Here is a 17252-nt window from a genome sequence, read left to right as displayed (position 1 = left end):
AATTTGAGAAGTAGAAGTTCTAGAAGTTTGTGGAATATCCACCATATAATGTAAAAGTGAAATAAAAGAATGATTAGATCTTGATATAGCATAAACTGTAATGCCCCGAAAATTCTAAGGTCCACGCGAACCACATGCATACAAATTATTAAATTCTTTTGTATTTCAATTAATTGTTTTAATTGCATTAATTAATTATGTTGTTCATATTGACATGTTTAAATTATATTTTTCTACATGGTTGTATTAAAATGTATTTTAAATGTTATTCGAGTTGCGATCGAAGAACGAAGACCGAGGACGGAAAAACCTATAATATTTTTATTAAATAATTATTTTTAATTGTTTAAAATATGGTTGATGGTTTTTCATGTTTTTTGAAAATAAGGGGTTTTGAGGTAATTTTATACGCCGGGACGTAAATTTTATCGATATTGGTTTTTCAACAAAAACACGAACTTTTTGGCAACTCGGCTAATAAATTCACAAACTTATTTAAACAAGGCTAGTTGAAATATTTTAATTAAATTCTAATTAAGCTTTTAATGGGCCTAAATTATGCCTAATATGCCTAAAGCCTTGTTAGTAAATTATTTAACTATATATTATGTAAACCCTCCCTAAACCCTACACTTTCTACACGTCTCTCTTCTAAAATTCTCTCCCAAAAACCCCACCAAATACACGAACACACACACACAAGAATTTGGGAGAAAAATCGAGGATAACTCAAGGTAGAAGTTCAAGCCAAGGTCTTGCTCTGTTCTTCGTCAATCGTCAACGAATAATCGTACGTTTAAAACGCAAAGGCACGCCATATTCTCCTTTTACTCATCATCACACCATAATATGTTTTTATGCATGAAAAAAATATGGAAAACAAGTGACACTTTCTGTATTTTCGTTTTTGTGTGTCTCATGAAATTTCAAGCAAAGTTTTTGATTCCCAAATCAAGTTTTTGTATGGTTTAAGGACTGCCATGATATATGTTATGAATAAGCATGGTTCTACAAAAAATATAGAGTCCACGAACACAATAAAAACGTCATAAAGCATGGTACAATCAAACTGGAATTATACTCGGACTGGTGTGCTTCTTGGCTCACAGTTTTGGGTGTGTTGAGGGCTGGGCTTGGTTCGGCTGGGACCAGGGGCTAGCCATGTCCGTAGGTGAGTCCAGGATAGAGTCCTAGCCATGCTAGGACTCGAGCTAAGTGGGCTGGGAGGATTCCTTGCTAACAAGGACTCCTACCCGAGAGGTATGGGAGTTGCGCGCAGGGTTCAGCGCTTGCGCAGGGGTGTGGGGCTTGGCCTGGGGTTCGAAGGCTAGGCTAGAGTGCGTCCTAAGGGCCCTAAGTGAGTGCACAACAGGTTGGTTCAGGGTTTGGGCTCGCTGGTAGGGTCCTGGAAACTAGAACAAAGAGTCCTAACACTATGAGGGTTCTCAGCCATGCATGGGGTTGGGGCTTCGATTTTTGAATTGGGGAGGTTTCTAAGGGATCCAAGGGTCCAGTAGGGTGCTCTAATGAGTTGGTCAGAGTTTGGATCAATATGGTTCGAGGGCGGCTCGAGAAAATCGAAAGATGGCTCGGGGTCGAAGTTTATAGGTCATATTAGGGTTTCTAAACTTAAATAAATTGAAAAACATCTCATGGGGGTTGAGTCGTGGTTCATGAGGGCTAAAATAATATAAAAAGACTAAATTTTGAATTTAGGAACTTTATATTAAAGTTTGGGATTTTTCGGAATTAAAACGCCTTCAAAACGTCTAATTACGAATTAATTAAAAAGCCTAGTTTTTAAGCTAAATAAAATTTTGGGAATTTTAATTTAAGCTTAATAATTATTTGGGACATGTTAGAGTCAAATAAATTAAGAAAAAGTCAAAAACGATAAATGTCACGTCCAGGGGTAAAACAGTCTTTTTACATCGAAAAATTAGTAAACATCATGGCAGTGCTCTAATTGCTGTTTTATATGCTAATATGATTATTTCTCATGTTTAGGAATTTTTATATGTTGAAATATGAGTTTTTTAAATGTTCATGAATTATTAATGTTTAAATTGGACATTTAAAAGATATGTTGCATGCTTGGTTTTAAAACAAAAAAACGATATTATATGCATGTTTTTATTAAGTGATGGAAATACGATATATTGAAAGATGTGAAAGGATTGTGACTAAATATGTGATATGTTGGAAATATCGTGAGGGTTATGATCCCAGTAGGAGCCCGACGATCGTGTTTCCTTGGATACGGATACGGATACGAATACGAATACGATTACGAATATGTTAATACGTTGGCCAGGGCGTGAGAGTGTTGCTGGTGTCCCCCGCCGCCCAGTACTGTGGTTTTATGTAGATGGATCCATCACCCAATACGATTATGAATACGAGTCACAATCACGATCTAAATTTAAAAAACACGAACATGAATATGAATATGAATATGGATACGAATATGGATATGGATATGATTATGTTTATGAAAATGTTTAAAGTTTAAAGTTTATGCATTATTATGAAAATGATATTTTAAGTACAAGTACTTTTCACTGTTGTATGTGAACTGTATTACGTATTACTTGTTATCAAGGATATGATATGTTGAGTCTTTAGACTCACTAGGTGTGTATGATGCAGGTGATATTAATAATTATGACATTGGAGGTCTTGAAGGTGACTTTGCTGGACTGTCGGTGCACGTAACCAGAGGACCAGCGCTTTTATTTTCCGCATTTATGTTTATGATTTTACGTTAAAGATTTTCACGACAGTTTATTTATGCTTTTGAGAGATTTTTGAGAGGTTTAGTATGGACTATACTTTTCAACATTTATTGCTTTTTAGGTTTGGTAAAACACTTTACGATTTCATGTTTGACTATTCCCTTTGGATTTTCAAGTACTAGTTGGATGTTTTATTTTAAAATAGTGCAAAAGTATTTTTATGTATATGTATATGCAATGACCGAAAATGTGAGAGTTTTAAAAAAAATAATTTCTAGTACTTTTTAAGAAAACGAATAAGCAGACATTTCATAAACAAAATATGATAATAATCTCATTTGTTCATTATTGAACTGTATTTGAACATATCCTTCATTAGTTTGTATTACTTGTTATAAATCTCTATTATTATAGGATTTCTAGGAACAACTTGTTCAATTATCCAGTTTTCGGGAAATTCAATTTTTTCCCATTTTATAGATCTACGAGTTGTAATATTAGATCTATTGAAATTAGTTTCTATAAGAATCGTTTCATTTAATTTTTTTATGTATTCTTTTACTCATAGGATTCAGTGTAAAAATGGTTTATAACGAATACGATAAAAGATACATATGACTTCTATTTCAGGAGTATAAGTATAACCACTAGTTTTAACATTTAATGTTAAAGAGTCTAATATATTTATATCAGACAAAGATAAAGATAAATTAGGATAAAAATCAAAATATACTAGGCCACGAGTCAGACTAAATTGAATTATTTTCATAAGATATTGTTTCCAATTTAAATTTCTACAATATCTTAAAGCTGCTATAAAGCTTTCTGGTAAACTTTCTAAAGTTAAAGGTCTAAAAGCAATTTGAATTAAGTCTATATGAATAAATATATAATTTTTCCTATAAGGTGAGATGTCTTTATTATGTAACAATTTAATAACCATCTCTTTATTATGTAAAGGTACTAATGATTCTGTATTTTTAACTACTTGTTTGAAACCATTTCTTCCAAAGGTTCCTAATTTATAGACAATTTTAGGTTCTATTTTAGGTATAGTCCATTTATTTAATAATTCTAAATTGTCAGATAAATCATATTCTTCGTTTAAACTGTTTTGAATAGTTTCTTTCATGGTAAAAATATTCATTGAATAAAAGTGCTAAATTATAAACCAAAACTATTTACATGACTCTGATACCATCTAGGACTTGGAATTAAATTGATTATGATATGTGGCATTGTTAGACCTATCGAGTATGTTCTTAAAAATATATAGCCTAAAGACATACAACTACGCAAGGTTTCCAGCCGATATATCATATTCAACAAAACTGAGCTAAGAAAATGAGGCATTTAAATTTTAGAATAATAATGAATATAAGGTTCATCTATGGAACTTTTTACAAAACATAAAATGATTTAACAAAGAGATACCAAAGAAATTAAACAACATATGATTTTACCGAGGTCCACCTCAGAAACATAAATTCATGAAAAATAACCCATAAACGCCTTAAACATCATCTCTCGGCTAAGCAGGATGAAGGGCTACAATATGAATTTATTATTTCCTGGTTAAAATCGAACTGACAGGATCAATTAGGGGGATTGTTGTTGAGCTACGATAGATCGATTCTTGAAATATTGAACATCGATGACTTAAATCGAGTTTGGTTTTCAAACCAAGTGGAAGACACTCAAAATGTAGAAACCAATTAAACATTTTGTAAAGCATTTAAAAATATATGCAAGTTGAATGAGTAAAAATATTTTGGTTGAAATATTTTATCAATACTTTGTACGCAATATTTTGGTATTTGAAGAACACATAAAATGCTTCAAAAATACATCTTTAAAAACAATGGAAATGATAAGTAAATGCAATAAATAAATAGACACAACTTTGTTTATAGATGTTCGGATATAAACAACTCCTACGTTACCCTTTCTTTTCCTTGGGAAGGATCCACTAGAAGACTTTGATTTATACAACACCTTGTACAAACTCATTTCAACTTAGGACAAGTTCAACTCTTTTTTATATATGTGTGAGTGATTGTGTGTGAGAAATTTATCCTTTAAAATGTACATCTCAAATGTATCCTCACACAAGGGTTTGTGCTCTCAACTAGCAGATTTCTTCATGCTAACTGCCCATGCTTTGAATTTTTTTGATATTCAAGATGTTATATTTAAAGGCCCTAACAATGATATATACGTTAGACACAAGAATATGACCGTTTGAAAGTTTCTATACTTTTTCTGAAATTGCAAATGTCAAATTTGCCTTGCTGGATATTTTCCAGATCTTAAACTAGTTGGTCAATGGTTCAAACTGGTCAGCGGTTGAAAATTGATCAACGGTTGAAATGGTCAGCGGTTGAAATTGTCAGTGGTTGAAAAATGATCAGCGGTTCAAACTGGTCAGCTGTTCAATCTGGTCAGCATCTCAACCGCAGCTCAACTGGTGTGTTGTACAGAACTAGTAGCTTCGTCGCCATTTATTAGTATCTTAAGCTTCGATTCAGACTTTTAATTCTGAAAATGATTTGTAGATCATCGTCTTATCTTTCCAACGCATACTGAATCTTTTCATTTAAATAATCGAGCTCAGAGATATGGCCAAAATATCGCAACTGCTCATACCCAACTGATTGGTGTTTTCGTGCAATCAGTTTGGTTATTCAGCAACTAGTTTGACTTAGATACTATTCGGTTTTGCCCAAATGATATGAAATACGACTTGTTCCAAATTGAGTTTTCTGATCGTTCAAGTTAATGGATTGTCATTTGAATCATCCAGTTGAGAGATATCGTCAACACACCGAAACTCGCCAGAAATTCAGTTTGGCTAAACTCAATTTCAATTTCATTCTTGTGTTAATAACTTCATACTTAAGTAAATACGTCAGAAACACAATAACAAGTTTTGTTAACATAAAAATCAGGATTGCGAACATTAAATGTTCCAACGCGAACCTTGCGTTTACCTATTTCTTAGTTCATCTCTTACCTTATGTTTTAACCAAAAACTCTTATATTACATCAAATTCCAAAAATCAAATAAATCTTTTATTATCTCAATTTTAATTCAAGTTACAAATAAATATAGATCATGTCAAAATAAAGTAATGATTTAGCACGAATATTTTAGCATGTCATTTAGGCTAATATATGAAATATAAAAATTATAACAGTAAATAAAAACATAAAAATAAACAATTAAAGTAAACTTACAAAGTTGTATTCAGAATTCGAAACTTTATTATTTAAATTCGTAAGAAGGGTTGTTTACATAGAGGGAATAGAGGGGGAGAAAACTCGACCTTGTCCTTTTAAAAACACAAAAAACCTATTTATAGAAGAAAGAATCGGACATGGAACCCCAGATTACAACCAAAAATATAAATAATACAATGCTTTGTAAAAGCAAATAGTAACATGGTTACCAAATTCAAAAGTTTATAGTGATATTCCACTAACTTTGTCAGTATTAAAGATGAATATTCTAATAATATTTAATATTGTCTTTTATTGAATTTTTTAAATTTTCAAATATATCACTAATATGAGAGATTTTGAGTATCATGCATTTGCATTAAATGGATGAGTTGATTTTCGCTTGATTTAGAAGCCATAGATTTATCCGATTTGAAATCCGAATATCCAATATTCTTATAAATATCTTTCTTCATCTCTTCAATAAATACTTCTATCATTTACTCTTTGGAATATATATCAGAATATTTCTGAGTAAGAATCTTGAACAGAATCATCAAATCTTGTCTTTTTTCTTGTTGTTTATTAAAATCTTTCTGATATAAAGAAATTTTTTCTTCCATATGTTGAAGAGTTTCGAAGCCACTGGGTTTTCCTATGTCAAGGTCATCCCTTAACAATTTGTCCCAAAATTTTGTGGAACTAACCCGCCATAAGCAAGGAATGCCTTCATCAGTATAACCAAATTCAGGTTGTCATTTCCATATTAATGGGATACCAAATTCCATAAATAATTTACATAAATTCTTTCCCTCAATACAATGTTATGAAAATGATATTTTTCATACTTGGAGAAAAATTTAACCAATTATTCATTGGTTTTATGAAAACCTCTGGCAAATTTTTTGCTAATAGACTAAATATTTTCCACCATGTTAAAAACCAATTAGGAACTAGGTAATGGAAAACATTTTCACAAATTTTTAAAAATCATATATTTTCGTTTTCATAAAATAGAGTTTTATTAAAACTCTCAATATAATCTCAAAAATTAAATTTAAAATTCATTTGATAATTTTTGGAATAAAACTCTTTTTTTACTAATAGAGATATATCTTATTCTTCAATAGATATAATCTTTTTTATAATAAATTTTGAGAAGTTATAACTTCCTTTTTGTTGAGTATTATTGTAAAAAAGTGAGTTATTTCAACACTTTTCGTTGATAATAGAAGATTTTGATAAAATCATCTTTGTTTATATGAACCATATATATATGATGTATTGGTTATATATATTTCCATGATAGTCCATGGAGTTTTTTCCCATTGGATATCTTTTTATTCTATATGAAGAATTAAATCTCGATATTTAGTCTCTATATATAGAGCTGAATCACATTCATCATCTTTGATGATATTAGTATTTGATGCTTGAGACTGAGAATATTCTGTATTATGTTTCCATTTCAAGAATTCTTAAAATTCATTGTATAATGAATCATTTTGCTCAGTATTACTGGCCGATGAACTAGAAATATTTTGATTTATAAGCCTCTATTTTCCATGTTGAACAATAATATTATGAGGTTTTCCTCTACCATCTCTTTCTCTATATTGGAATTTGATATAATATAAGGGTTTTGGTTAAAACACAAGGTAAGAGATGAACTAGGAAATGGTAAACACAAGGTTCGAGTTTAACCTGAAAATAATAAATTCATGTTGTAGCTCTTCAGCCTGTTTAGCCGAGAGCTGACGTTTAAGGCGTTTACGGGTGATTTTTTTTATGAATTTATGTTTCTGAGATGGAACTCGGTAAAATCCTCTATTGTTTAATTTCTTTAGTATATCTTTGTTAAATTCTTTTATGTTTTGTAAAAAGTTCCATAGATGAAGCTTATATTCATTATTATTATTAAATGTCATATATATATATATATATATATAATCTTTTTTATTTAAAATTTAGTACATGGTATATATATATATAAAAGATTGCACTTTTTCTGTATTAATTTTTTTCTTGGAAATGCTAAATATCATCAACTACATCAATAATGTCCAGTGTTCCGCTAGCAATTCGTTAATAATTTTAAATGTTATGTCATATTTATTACATCAACAATGTCCAGCGGCCCGTTAGCAACCCGTAATTTATAATGTCATGTTATATTTGTTGTAGTCAGGTCATTGTACACTGCAACATGTAGGAAGTTATACTCGATCTGTATGACCTAGTTTCGTAGCACACTCATTTATGCTTTAGATGGGTTGTATATTTGCTTATTAGACTGGTCCAAAGGATTTTGAGTGCCCTGATTTACTCTCGTCTTTTATTAATAGAATGCAGTTCTTATTTTTTATTTTCCTTTCTTAATGACATTTTAATTTTATACTCTTACCAGAAAGTATTATTTATTTCATGCTTTTGCAATATGTTCATTTCCTTACAGGAAATATTCTCTCGATTATTCGTGAGATGAGTCAACCATGTCTATATTTACAATAAAAGTAATATATTTTTGCAGAAAAAATAATATTTTTTCATGTTTAGCCTAAATAGAATATTTGTCTTACAAAATTGACTCGCGAGACCATCTTACATGAGTTTTTGTAAATTTAAAAAATATAATAAAACATTCAAAATAAATTGTATGTAATGATATACACCAAATTTTTGTCTTAATTTAAGAATGGACTCGTAATATCAAAGCGGTAAGTATTTAAAAAATATAAATATATACTTATTGCAAGAAAATCAAATTAGAATTGAATCCCGACTTTTTTTAGTTGATTTATTGACTGAACAAAATGTTATTTAAATCAGAAAAAAGCTCAAAATCCTGCCAATTTGGATACATGTCTTATTTGGTTTTGGGATGATCTCAATGTAGCGTCTTGCACGGGATCATCGCACCTGCTCAAGCTGCATCGCTATTTTTGTTGGGTCCTTTTCTGGACCACCTATTCTGCCGAGCGAGGTGAGAAACAGCCAAAGAAGCACTGGGCAATGGAAAATCAAACATGTTCATTATTGTCTCTACACGCCATACTCACACTGCATCTACATCGTCTTTAAAGACGCCATGAGGAGGTGGCATAGTACAAGTCAAGCACCAGGTTACCTAATTATCAAGACAAAGATATCAAGCGTTCCATCATCCCATTAATAGCATGATTGAAACTTGGAACTTTTGCTATTTTCTCTTATTGTGCCTTAGTAGTGCATTCTGTCCCGCTGGCGTATTACAAGTCAAGCACCAGGTTGGCAAACCGCACTCATGAATAGTGTGTGCATGTGGCTGGTCAAGACTTCTCATATAATGTTTGTTTCTAATTCTTTGATGATTGCTGATTGAATTTTGGTCAGTTTGGAACCCTTAAAAATCACAGATTAGTTTGCAGTAAGCACTGATCTTGATGTTGTAAGCTTTTAATGCTATCTTGTGCAATAATGTATTTTCTTATACTGCAGTAGATTTTACTAGTCATTATAAGGGGCAGAAGTAACCGAACTACGCCGAAATACCAAATCAAACTGATGGTTTGGATTAGCTTTCAGCCGATCACGGTCTCAATTGTTTTAAAAATCAAAACCAAACCGAACCAAACCAAACCAAAAGGTTTGGGAACAAATTTCGGTGAGTTCATATGCACATGCAGCTTCAATGCTGTTTCGCTCCAGGTCCTTGGTCGCACCAAGAACATAATTGTTTCGATGGATTCCTATTTTTGGAAAAGGTCTTAGATTAAAAGTATATGATGGCATGTTGATTTCCATTGTGGGACGAGCTGGTACCGTGACGCATCATCCAATCCATTTAATAAGAAGCTACCCTTAGGATGTTGTCCCTCCACATGTGAGGATAAATGAGCAACTTTTGAATGCACCTTAAGAGTAGCATGAAATTTCCCATCCAAACCTGGAAGTAAAGAACCATGCACGTCGTCACTCAAAGCACGGAGGATTAATGCCAGATTCTTCTGAACGTGATGAAAATATTTGATCATTTCTGCAGCTGACATTTAGCATGTACAAATGAAATTTTAATATACTTATCGCTAGAAAATTTCAGTCATACCAATAGCAGCCACTAGCGAGTATCAAGGATTAAAGAGGAATGTAAATCAGATAAGGGAGACAGAGAGTTTAAATCTTAACAAAATGGAACAGATGATATTATATAAGTGAAGAAATCCACTTGAAATGAAAAATAAACACAGCCTCAAGCTGTCAATCGATTATTGTATCATTTTCAATATTCACCACCATCTTCACATTTATGACTAGCTCCATCCAGCTGTTGCACGGTCATCCATGCAAAATGTCACGTATACCACAATATTCTGCAGTTTGACCTACTGTGCTTGCAAACTTCCTTCAAAGCCATTTTCTGCCCTATCAGAACCAACCCAAAAAAATGTGCTTCTTAAGTTTTACTGGACAGCACAAATAGAAAGATATGCATAAACCGAAATTGTTCAATAAATCATACAACGTTGAATATCATCAAACACTTAACCTGTTGCTGCTACTGAAAACAATAAGAAATACGGGATCATGAGGGGAGAGGTGGAATAGTTGTAGGACAATGTAGCTGCACGTCGTCACACTGAACCGAAAAAAAAGACATATGCGTCAAAATCAGTCAGGTAGAATAAAGGGGTAGACTTTATATAGTTCAATATCATTAAACTGCATCCAAACACAAATCACCTGCCAAGGCAAATAAACAAAATGATCCAAATTGCTGCACTTCTCCAATTTGATTCTTTGTATGCCACCCAAACCTAGGAGCACAAACAACACATATATATGTATAAATATAATAATTTCTATTGTATTATGCCATGTACGTGGATATTGCTCGACTCAAGCATAACAATATGTTTTCTGTGAAAAAGAGATGTATCAAATTACACCACTAATCCAGAAAAGATTAGTAAAGAATTGTCACTTGCTGAGAGCCACAATCCAAATACAAACGGGATTTCTTCAGAAAGACAAAAATAGGTGATGATGCATAATACTTAAATACTATGTGTAGCCACGGGTATCTGAGAAAATTTTGCCTCAAGATTCAAAATCAAGATCACAGTACAAAAACAATTTCTATTCAAGAATTACGAATACATACAACAATACTTCTGTGAAGTTGCACCTTATGTCAGAACATTAGAAAATACAACTGCAATATTGAAGAATTTGCATTGAGAAGTACCAATAGAGCGAAAGCATTGACATAGAAATCAACCAGTGTTGCTGAAAGCCACCTGTGCACACGTTGAGTTCTTAGACAAATCCAAAAAATATTGGTAAAGTGGATTGGAACATTGGAAAAGAAAGATATAAAAGTACGATATAAAATCATTTTGATTAAAAAAATGTAATTTTGTACGTAAAATAGAGCAGGAAAATAAAATCTCACGGAGTAAAAACTTCTTGGCGAAACGGAGATCCGTCAATTGCAATACTGTAAATCAATGTTCCCAGCATAAGACAACCCAAAACACTAAAAAGAACCCTAGCTCCAACAACTGAAAGTTTGCCCTTTGAATCTGTTCCATCTCTAAGAGTTGATAGACAATCACTAAACAATTAATAAGAAAAGAAAAGGTGGATGAAAAAGTGTTGGAGAAGAAGAATATTAGGCAGAAATTAAGTGTAATAAAGAAGAGGACAAAGACACACTGCTGTTTACGTGAACCTCAGCTTCATTCATTTAAGACCCATTTACATATGCTATTTATAGAAACAGAGTGAAACAAATATTAATCACTAAGCCACTAATCCCCTTATCCAACTATGAGATCCACTAAATCTTAACCAAATTGACTAAGCAATAAACTTGAGCCACTAGCATGACACGTAAACTAAATAAACTTTGACTCATTCTTCAATACTCCCCCTTGATTCAAAGTTGCACACACCAAGGAAAGCTCTAAAGTAGACAAACTTCTCTTTTGGCAAGGACTTTGTCAATATATCTGCGAGTTGCTCATGAGTGTTACAATACTTCAACATTATCTCCTCCTTTGCAACCAACTCACGAATAAAATGGAAATGTATATCAATATGCTTTGTTCGGGAATGAAATTCTGGATTTTTTGTCATGAAAATTGCTGCTTTGTTGTCACAGTAAATCTCAGTTGGTCCTTCTTGTTCTTGTTGAAGTTCAGCTAACATTCTTCTCAACCAAATGACTTGACACGCTGCTGCAGTGGCTGCGATGTATTCAGCCTCCGAGGAAGATAACGCTACTGTGGCTTGCTTCTTTGAGCTCCAAGTGATTACTCCAGACCCAAGAGTAAAAATACTTGCTGAAACACTTCTCCTATCATCCAAGGAACTTGCCCAATCGCTATTTGTGAAGCCACATATTCTGAAATCGGAAACTTTCGAATACCAAATCCCATATTCCATTGTTCCAGCAATGTAACGCAAGACCCGCTTTGCTGCTCCAAAATGAATCTTCGAGGGATGTTGCATAAACCTGCAAATCATACCAACAGAAAATGCAATATCGGGTCGAGTGTGTGGTAGATAAATCAAACCTCCAACCAAGCTCCTAAACCTTTTTGCATCATCCATCTCTGCCCCATCTTCATGCTGCAATTTTTCATTGATATTCATTGGAGTGGCAGTAGGTTTACAATTCATCATGCCAAATTTCTTAAGGAGATCATTGGCATATTTTTGTTGCGAAATAAAAATCCCATCTTTTGCTTGTTGAACTTGAAGTCCAAGAAAATAATGTAGTAAACCCATGTCCGACATTTCGAACTCATTCATCATAATTGCTTTAAACTCGCCCCAAGAGAATTAGAGGAGCTTGTGTAAATGATATCATCAACGTGGGCTCATTTTCACATACAAAGTGGGCTGATAAACTCGCCCACAAGAGAATTAAAGGAGCTTGTGTAAATGCTTTAAACTCATTTACCTTCTTTCTTCACATACAAAGTGTGCTCATTTTCACTACTCATAAAACCATTTTTCTGAAAATATGCATCAATTTTGCTATACCATGCCCGAGGAGCTTACTTCAATCCATAAAGCGTCTTTCTCAACCTGTACACTTTTGTTTCTTTGCCTTCAACAATGAAACCTTCTGGTTGTATTACATAAACCTCTTCTTGCAAATTTCCATTTAAAAATGCAGACTTAACATCAAATCGATACACATTCTATTGTAATTGAGCAGCTAATGCCAAGATAATTCTCACTGTTTCAAAACGAGCTACCGGAGAAAATGTTTCTTCAAAATCAATGCCATATTGTTGTGCATATCCTTTAGCCACAAGCCGGGCTTTATGCTTTTGTATGCTACCATCTGCACCAAATTTTGTCTTGAAAATCCATTTCAAACCAATTGCATTTTTTCCTTCCGGTAAATCCACCATCTCCCATGTCTCATTCTTTTGGATTGCTGCCAATTCATCCATCATTGCTTTCTGCCATTCTTCAGTTTCAGCTGCTTCTTCATATGAAATAGGATCTGAAACAGTAAGAGCAAAGTGACAGGATTCATATATATCAGTCAAAGATCTAAACCTTTTCTGCTGTTTCTCATCCGAAGAGCTTCGACTTTGTGATGTGCGGGGAGAATTTGATGATGTTGAGGAGGATGAAATTAGAGAAGCCGTAGAAGAACTAGCTGGAGAATTTGTTGAAGTTGGCTCTTGAAGTTCATTTGAAGATATTCCATTGATCCAAGGAATATGTTCCTGCACTTTTTCATTGCAATCCCAACTTGCATTTTCATCAAAAACTACGTCTCTTCTCACCAAAAACTTTCCATTAAGAGGGTTGTATAATCCTATATGCTTTAGATTCAGTGCAATAACCAATAAAAATGCATTTTTCAGATTTTTCATCAAGTTTTTGACGAAATTGAGAATTCACCAAAGCATAAGCTATACAACCGAAGACTCTTAAATGACTTACAGACGGCTTTGTGCCACGCCAAGCTTCGAATGGAGTTCGATTCATGACAGCCTTTGTTGGAGATATATTCAATAAATATACTGATGTTGCCACAGCTTCAGCCCAGAAATCATTTGAAAGTTTTTTTGCTTGCAATAAACTTCTTGCCATCTCTACAACAGTCCGATTCTTCATTCAGCGACGCCGTTTTGCTCCGGAGTGTAAGGAGCTGTCAATTCCCTGTGAATGCCATTTTCTTCACAGAAAATATTAAACTCTTTGGACACAAATTCTCCACCCCTATCTGTGCGAAGGACTTTGATGCAAGATTCACTTTGTTTCTCAACTTTAACTTTAAAGTTCTTGAATTTCTCATATGCTTCAGACTTGTTTTCTAAAAAATAAACCCAACTCATGCGACTATAATCATCAGTAAAAAGCAAGAAATAACGACTCCCACCAAAAGATTTAGTCTGCATAGGTCCACATAAATCGGCATGAATTAATTCAAGACACTTTGAAGCTCTCCAAGCCTTTCCAACAGGAAAAGACTTTCTACTTTGTTTTCCATATATGCATCCTTCACATAAACTGATAGAACCAATCTTAGGCAGTTCGAAAACCATACCTTTATCACTTAATAATCTCAGACCTTTGACGTTGAGATGCTCATATCGCAAATGCCATAGAATTGAGTCAACTTTTCCATCAGCAACAAGAACAAAATTCTCAATGCGTGAAACTTCCAGCGGAAACATTTTGTTTTGCGTCATGTTGATGGTGATCAACAGTATTTCCTGAATTCTTTTCCTTACTAACATTCACCATTATCAAAGAAAATAGAATATCCACGTGACATTAATTGTCCCACACTAAGCAAATTATATCCCAAATCAGGTACAAATTGAACATTGTGCAGTAGCTTTATTTTACCATTGGTGGTTTCAATGCCTACTGTACCTTTCCCTTCAACTTGCACATCTTTACCATTCCCAAGCTGCACCTTCAGCTTTTGTGTCTCATCAAGCTCTTTAAACATGGATTTTGTGCCCGTCATATGGTTTGAACAACCGCTATCTACAAACCACACACCACTTGAATTATTTTCATTATTAGAACGAACCATAAAAAGCTTACTTTCCTCTTCATTCTCTGCCACATAATTCACTTGCTGGTCTTTGTTTGGACAATAAGCTTTTACATGCCCATATCCCTTGCATTGATAGCATTGAACACCATTCTTGTTAGTTCTTTGCTCATTGGTGTACTTCGATTGCCGGTCGAATCTACCTCTGCCTCGTCCTCTACCAAAACCTCGACCACGACCATGACCACGGAATCCTCCTCTTCCACGGCCTCTAGTTGTTGAGATTTCAATTTCTCCAAGTTTTGAGACTGCCTCCTTCACTTGAAATGCCTTTTCTTCATGTCTTTCAAGTGACCTATTAATTCTTGACTCATGGGCTTGCTTGCAAAGACCCCATTAGTTCATCAAATGAAAAAACTGACAATTCCTTAGACTCTTCTATTGCAGCGACAACATGATCAAATTTTGGAGTTAAACTTCTCAATAGCTTTTCAACGATGGTCTGGTCAGTAATCTTCTCTCCATAAGATTGCATTTGACTGATTATTGCCATTGCTCTTGACAAAAAAATCAGCAATTGATTCTCCCTTGTTCATTATCAAGGTTTCAAAGTCTCGTCGAAGTGACTGCAGCCGCACTACGATGATTTTTGAATCACCTTGAAATTCCTTCTGCAGAATTGACCATGCTTGCTTTGACGTGGTCGCAGATGCGATTCTTGAGAAGATGCAGTCATGAACAGCCTGCTGCATAATTACCAATGCCTTTGAATCTCTCTTCCTATTCTCCCTCAACCTGCTTTCTTCGTCAAGATCGGTAAACCCATGTTCTACCAAGTCCCAAAGATCTTGAGATTTGAGCAGAGTCTTCATACGAATACTCCAGAATTCATAGCCTTCTCCTTTAAAAATTGGAATAAGTGGTTGTGCAGCACCCATTGCAGAAGTACTGTTGGCCATGAAAGTCTTTCTCAAGGTGTATCCCTCAACTCACGTGTTTGCACTCTACTCTCTCTCAAACCCGTGCTCTGATACCACAAATGTTGGAGAAGAAGAATATTAAAGAGGAGGACAAAGACACACTGCTGTTTACGTGAACCTCAGCTTCATTCATTAAAGACCCATTTACATATGCTATTTATAGAAACAGAGTGAAACAAATAAAAACAAATATTAATCACTAAGCCACTAATCCCCTTATCCAACTATGAGATCCACTAAATCTTAACCAAATTGACTAAGCAATAAACTTGAGCCACTAGCATGACACGTAAACTAAATAAACTTTGACTCATTCTTCAATAAAAAGAAAACGATCTCAATTAGTAAGATGACAGCGTAACAATCAGTGAGCATAAACATGCTGGAAAGAGTCGTTTGCCAGACAACAGAGACTTCATAATTTCAGTTCCATTCCAAACTTGCAAGAACGCACAAAAGTAAGGATACAATCGTATACAGAGGATTTAAATTTGTTCCTTACTTTTTTCTGGTTCTGAGCAAAACAAAGTAAATAGGATCTTGCAGTGATTCTTGTGGAGTTAGCTTGAAGAACTGCAAAACAATGTATCCACATGTAGTAATGCTGCAAAGAAAGAAAAAAACATACTTTACCATTCACTGGTATACGAGCTGTGTACAAATCCGTGTTAGAAAAGATACGAGAGGAATATGTCAACGGCTTAAGCATACAATCTGAACACTAAATGGGATAAAGATACAGCAAACATACCTTCCAAGACATACAAGCAAAACTATCCAAATAATTGTACGAATCCAGTTTGACTCCTTGTAGACAATCCATGCCTGACAATGTGATATGGAACATAAATATGGAGCTTCTCGTGAGAAGAGGCATAGTTTTGGATCCTTTTTCCAATCAAAACCAAGTAATGAAATTGATGATACATACCCCTATTACTAGGATATTAATATAAAAATCAACAAGTGTCGCTGCCATCCACCTGTATCAAATCAAAACGTAATTAAGAAGATGTTTCCCTGGACAAAAAAGATTAGTGAAATTCCGTTGCTAACAGTGTGAGGAGTTGTTTGCGGAAAGGGAGGCCATCAGTGGCAATTGTGTAAATAACAGTTGCAGCGATCCCACATCCCAGGAGCACGAACAGATTTCTCAGCACAGTTGCAAGTGACGGCGCTGCCATGGACAAGATGATCTCTGAATCTCCAAATATTCAGACTTTTTGGTGTGATGTGGTCTTGCATATGTATGGATGGGATGGATCACAAGAATCCACGTCTGCCTCTGTTGTTTCACATAAA

General features: G+C 34.0%; 1 protein-coding gene across 3 annotated transcripts; it reads right to left on the bottom strand.

Annotated features, from left to right (window-relative positions):
* Positions 1–10105: 10105 nt before the first annotated feature.
* On the bottom strand, positions 10106–17245 carry LOC142532163 (uncharacterized). Of its 3 annotated transcripts, none has more exons than XM_075638427.1 (9): positions 17007–17245; positions 16882–16933; positions 16702–16775; positions 16453–16554; positions 11386–11547; positions 11179–11230; positions 10674–10747; positions 10480–10569; positions 10106–10350 (listed from the first exon to the last, which is right to left on the bottom strand). In XM_075638427.1, the coding sequence occupies exons 1-9, from the start codon at positions 17132–17134 to the stop codon at positions 10338–10340; spliced, it is 747 nt and encodes a 248-aa protein (XP_075494542.1). In that variant the 5' UTR covers positions 17135–17245; the 3' UTR covers positions 10106–10337. The 3 variants fall into 3 exon arrangements, with proteins under 3 accessions (XP_075494542.1, XP_075494540.1, XP_075494541.1); XM_075638425.1 differs by having other exon boundaries at positions 10106–10355; positions 17007–17244; XM_075638426.1 differs by having other exon boundaries at positions 10106–10355; positions 11386–11526; positions 17007–17241.
* Between the last annotated feature and the right edge of the window lie 7 nt (positions 17246–17252).

Source organism: Primulina tabacum, chromosome 18 (genome assembly GCF_025594145.1).
Source record: "Primulina tabacum isolate GXHZ01 chromosome 18, ASM2559414v2, whole genome shotgun sequence".
Lineage (NCBI taxonomy): Eukaryota > Viridiplantae > Streptophyta > Magnoliopsida > Lamiales > Gesneriaceae > Primulina > Primulina tabacum.
This window is presented reverse-complemented; position numbering and strand designations above follow the sequence as displayed.

Bases quoted from the DNA above. Each gene is read 5' to 3' on its own strand.
- LOC142532163 (XM_075638425.1), bottom strand. From the start codon at position 17,134: ATGGCAGCGCCGTCACTTGCAACTGTGCTGAGAAATCTGTTCGTGCTC. The intron at 16,776-16,881 runs GTATGTATCATC...TCACATTGTCAG, and splicing joins TTAATATCCTAGTAATAGGG to GCATGGATTGTCTACAAGGA. The intron at 11,231-11,385 runs GTGAGATTTTAT...ACGTGTGCACAG, and splicing joins CGCCAAGAAGTTTTTACTCC to GTGGCTTTCAGCAACACTGG.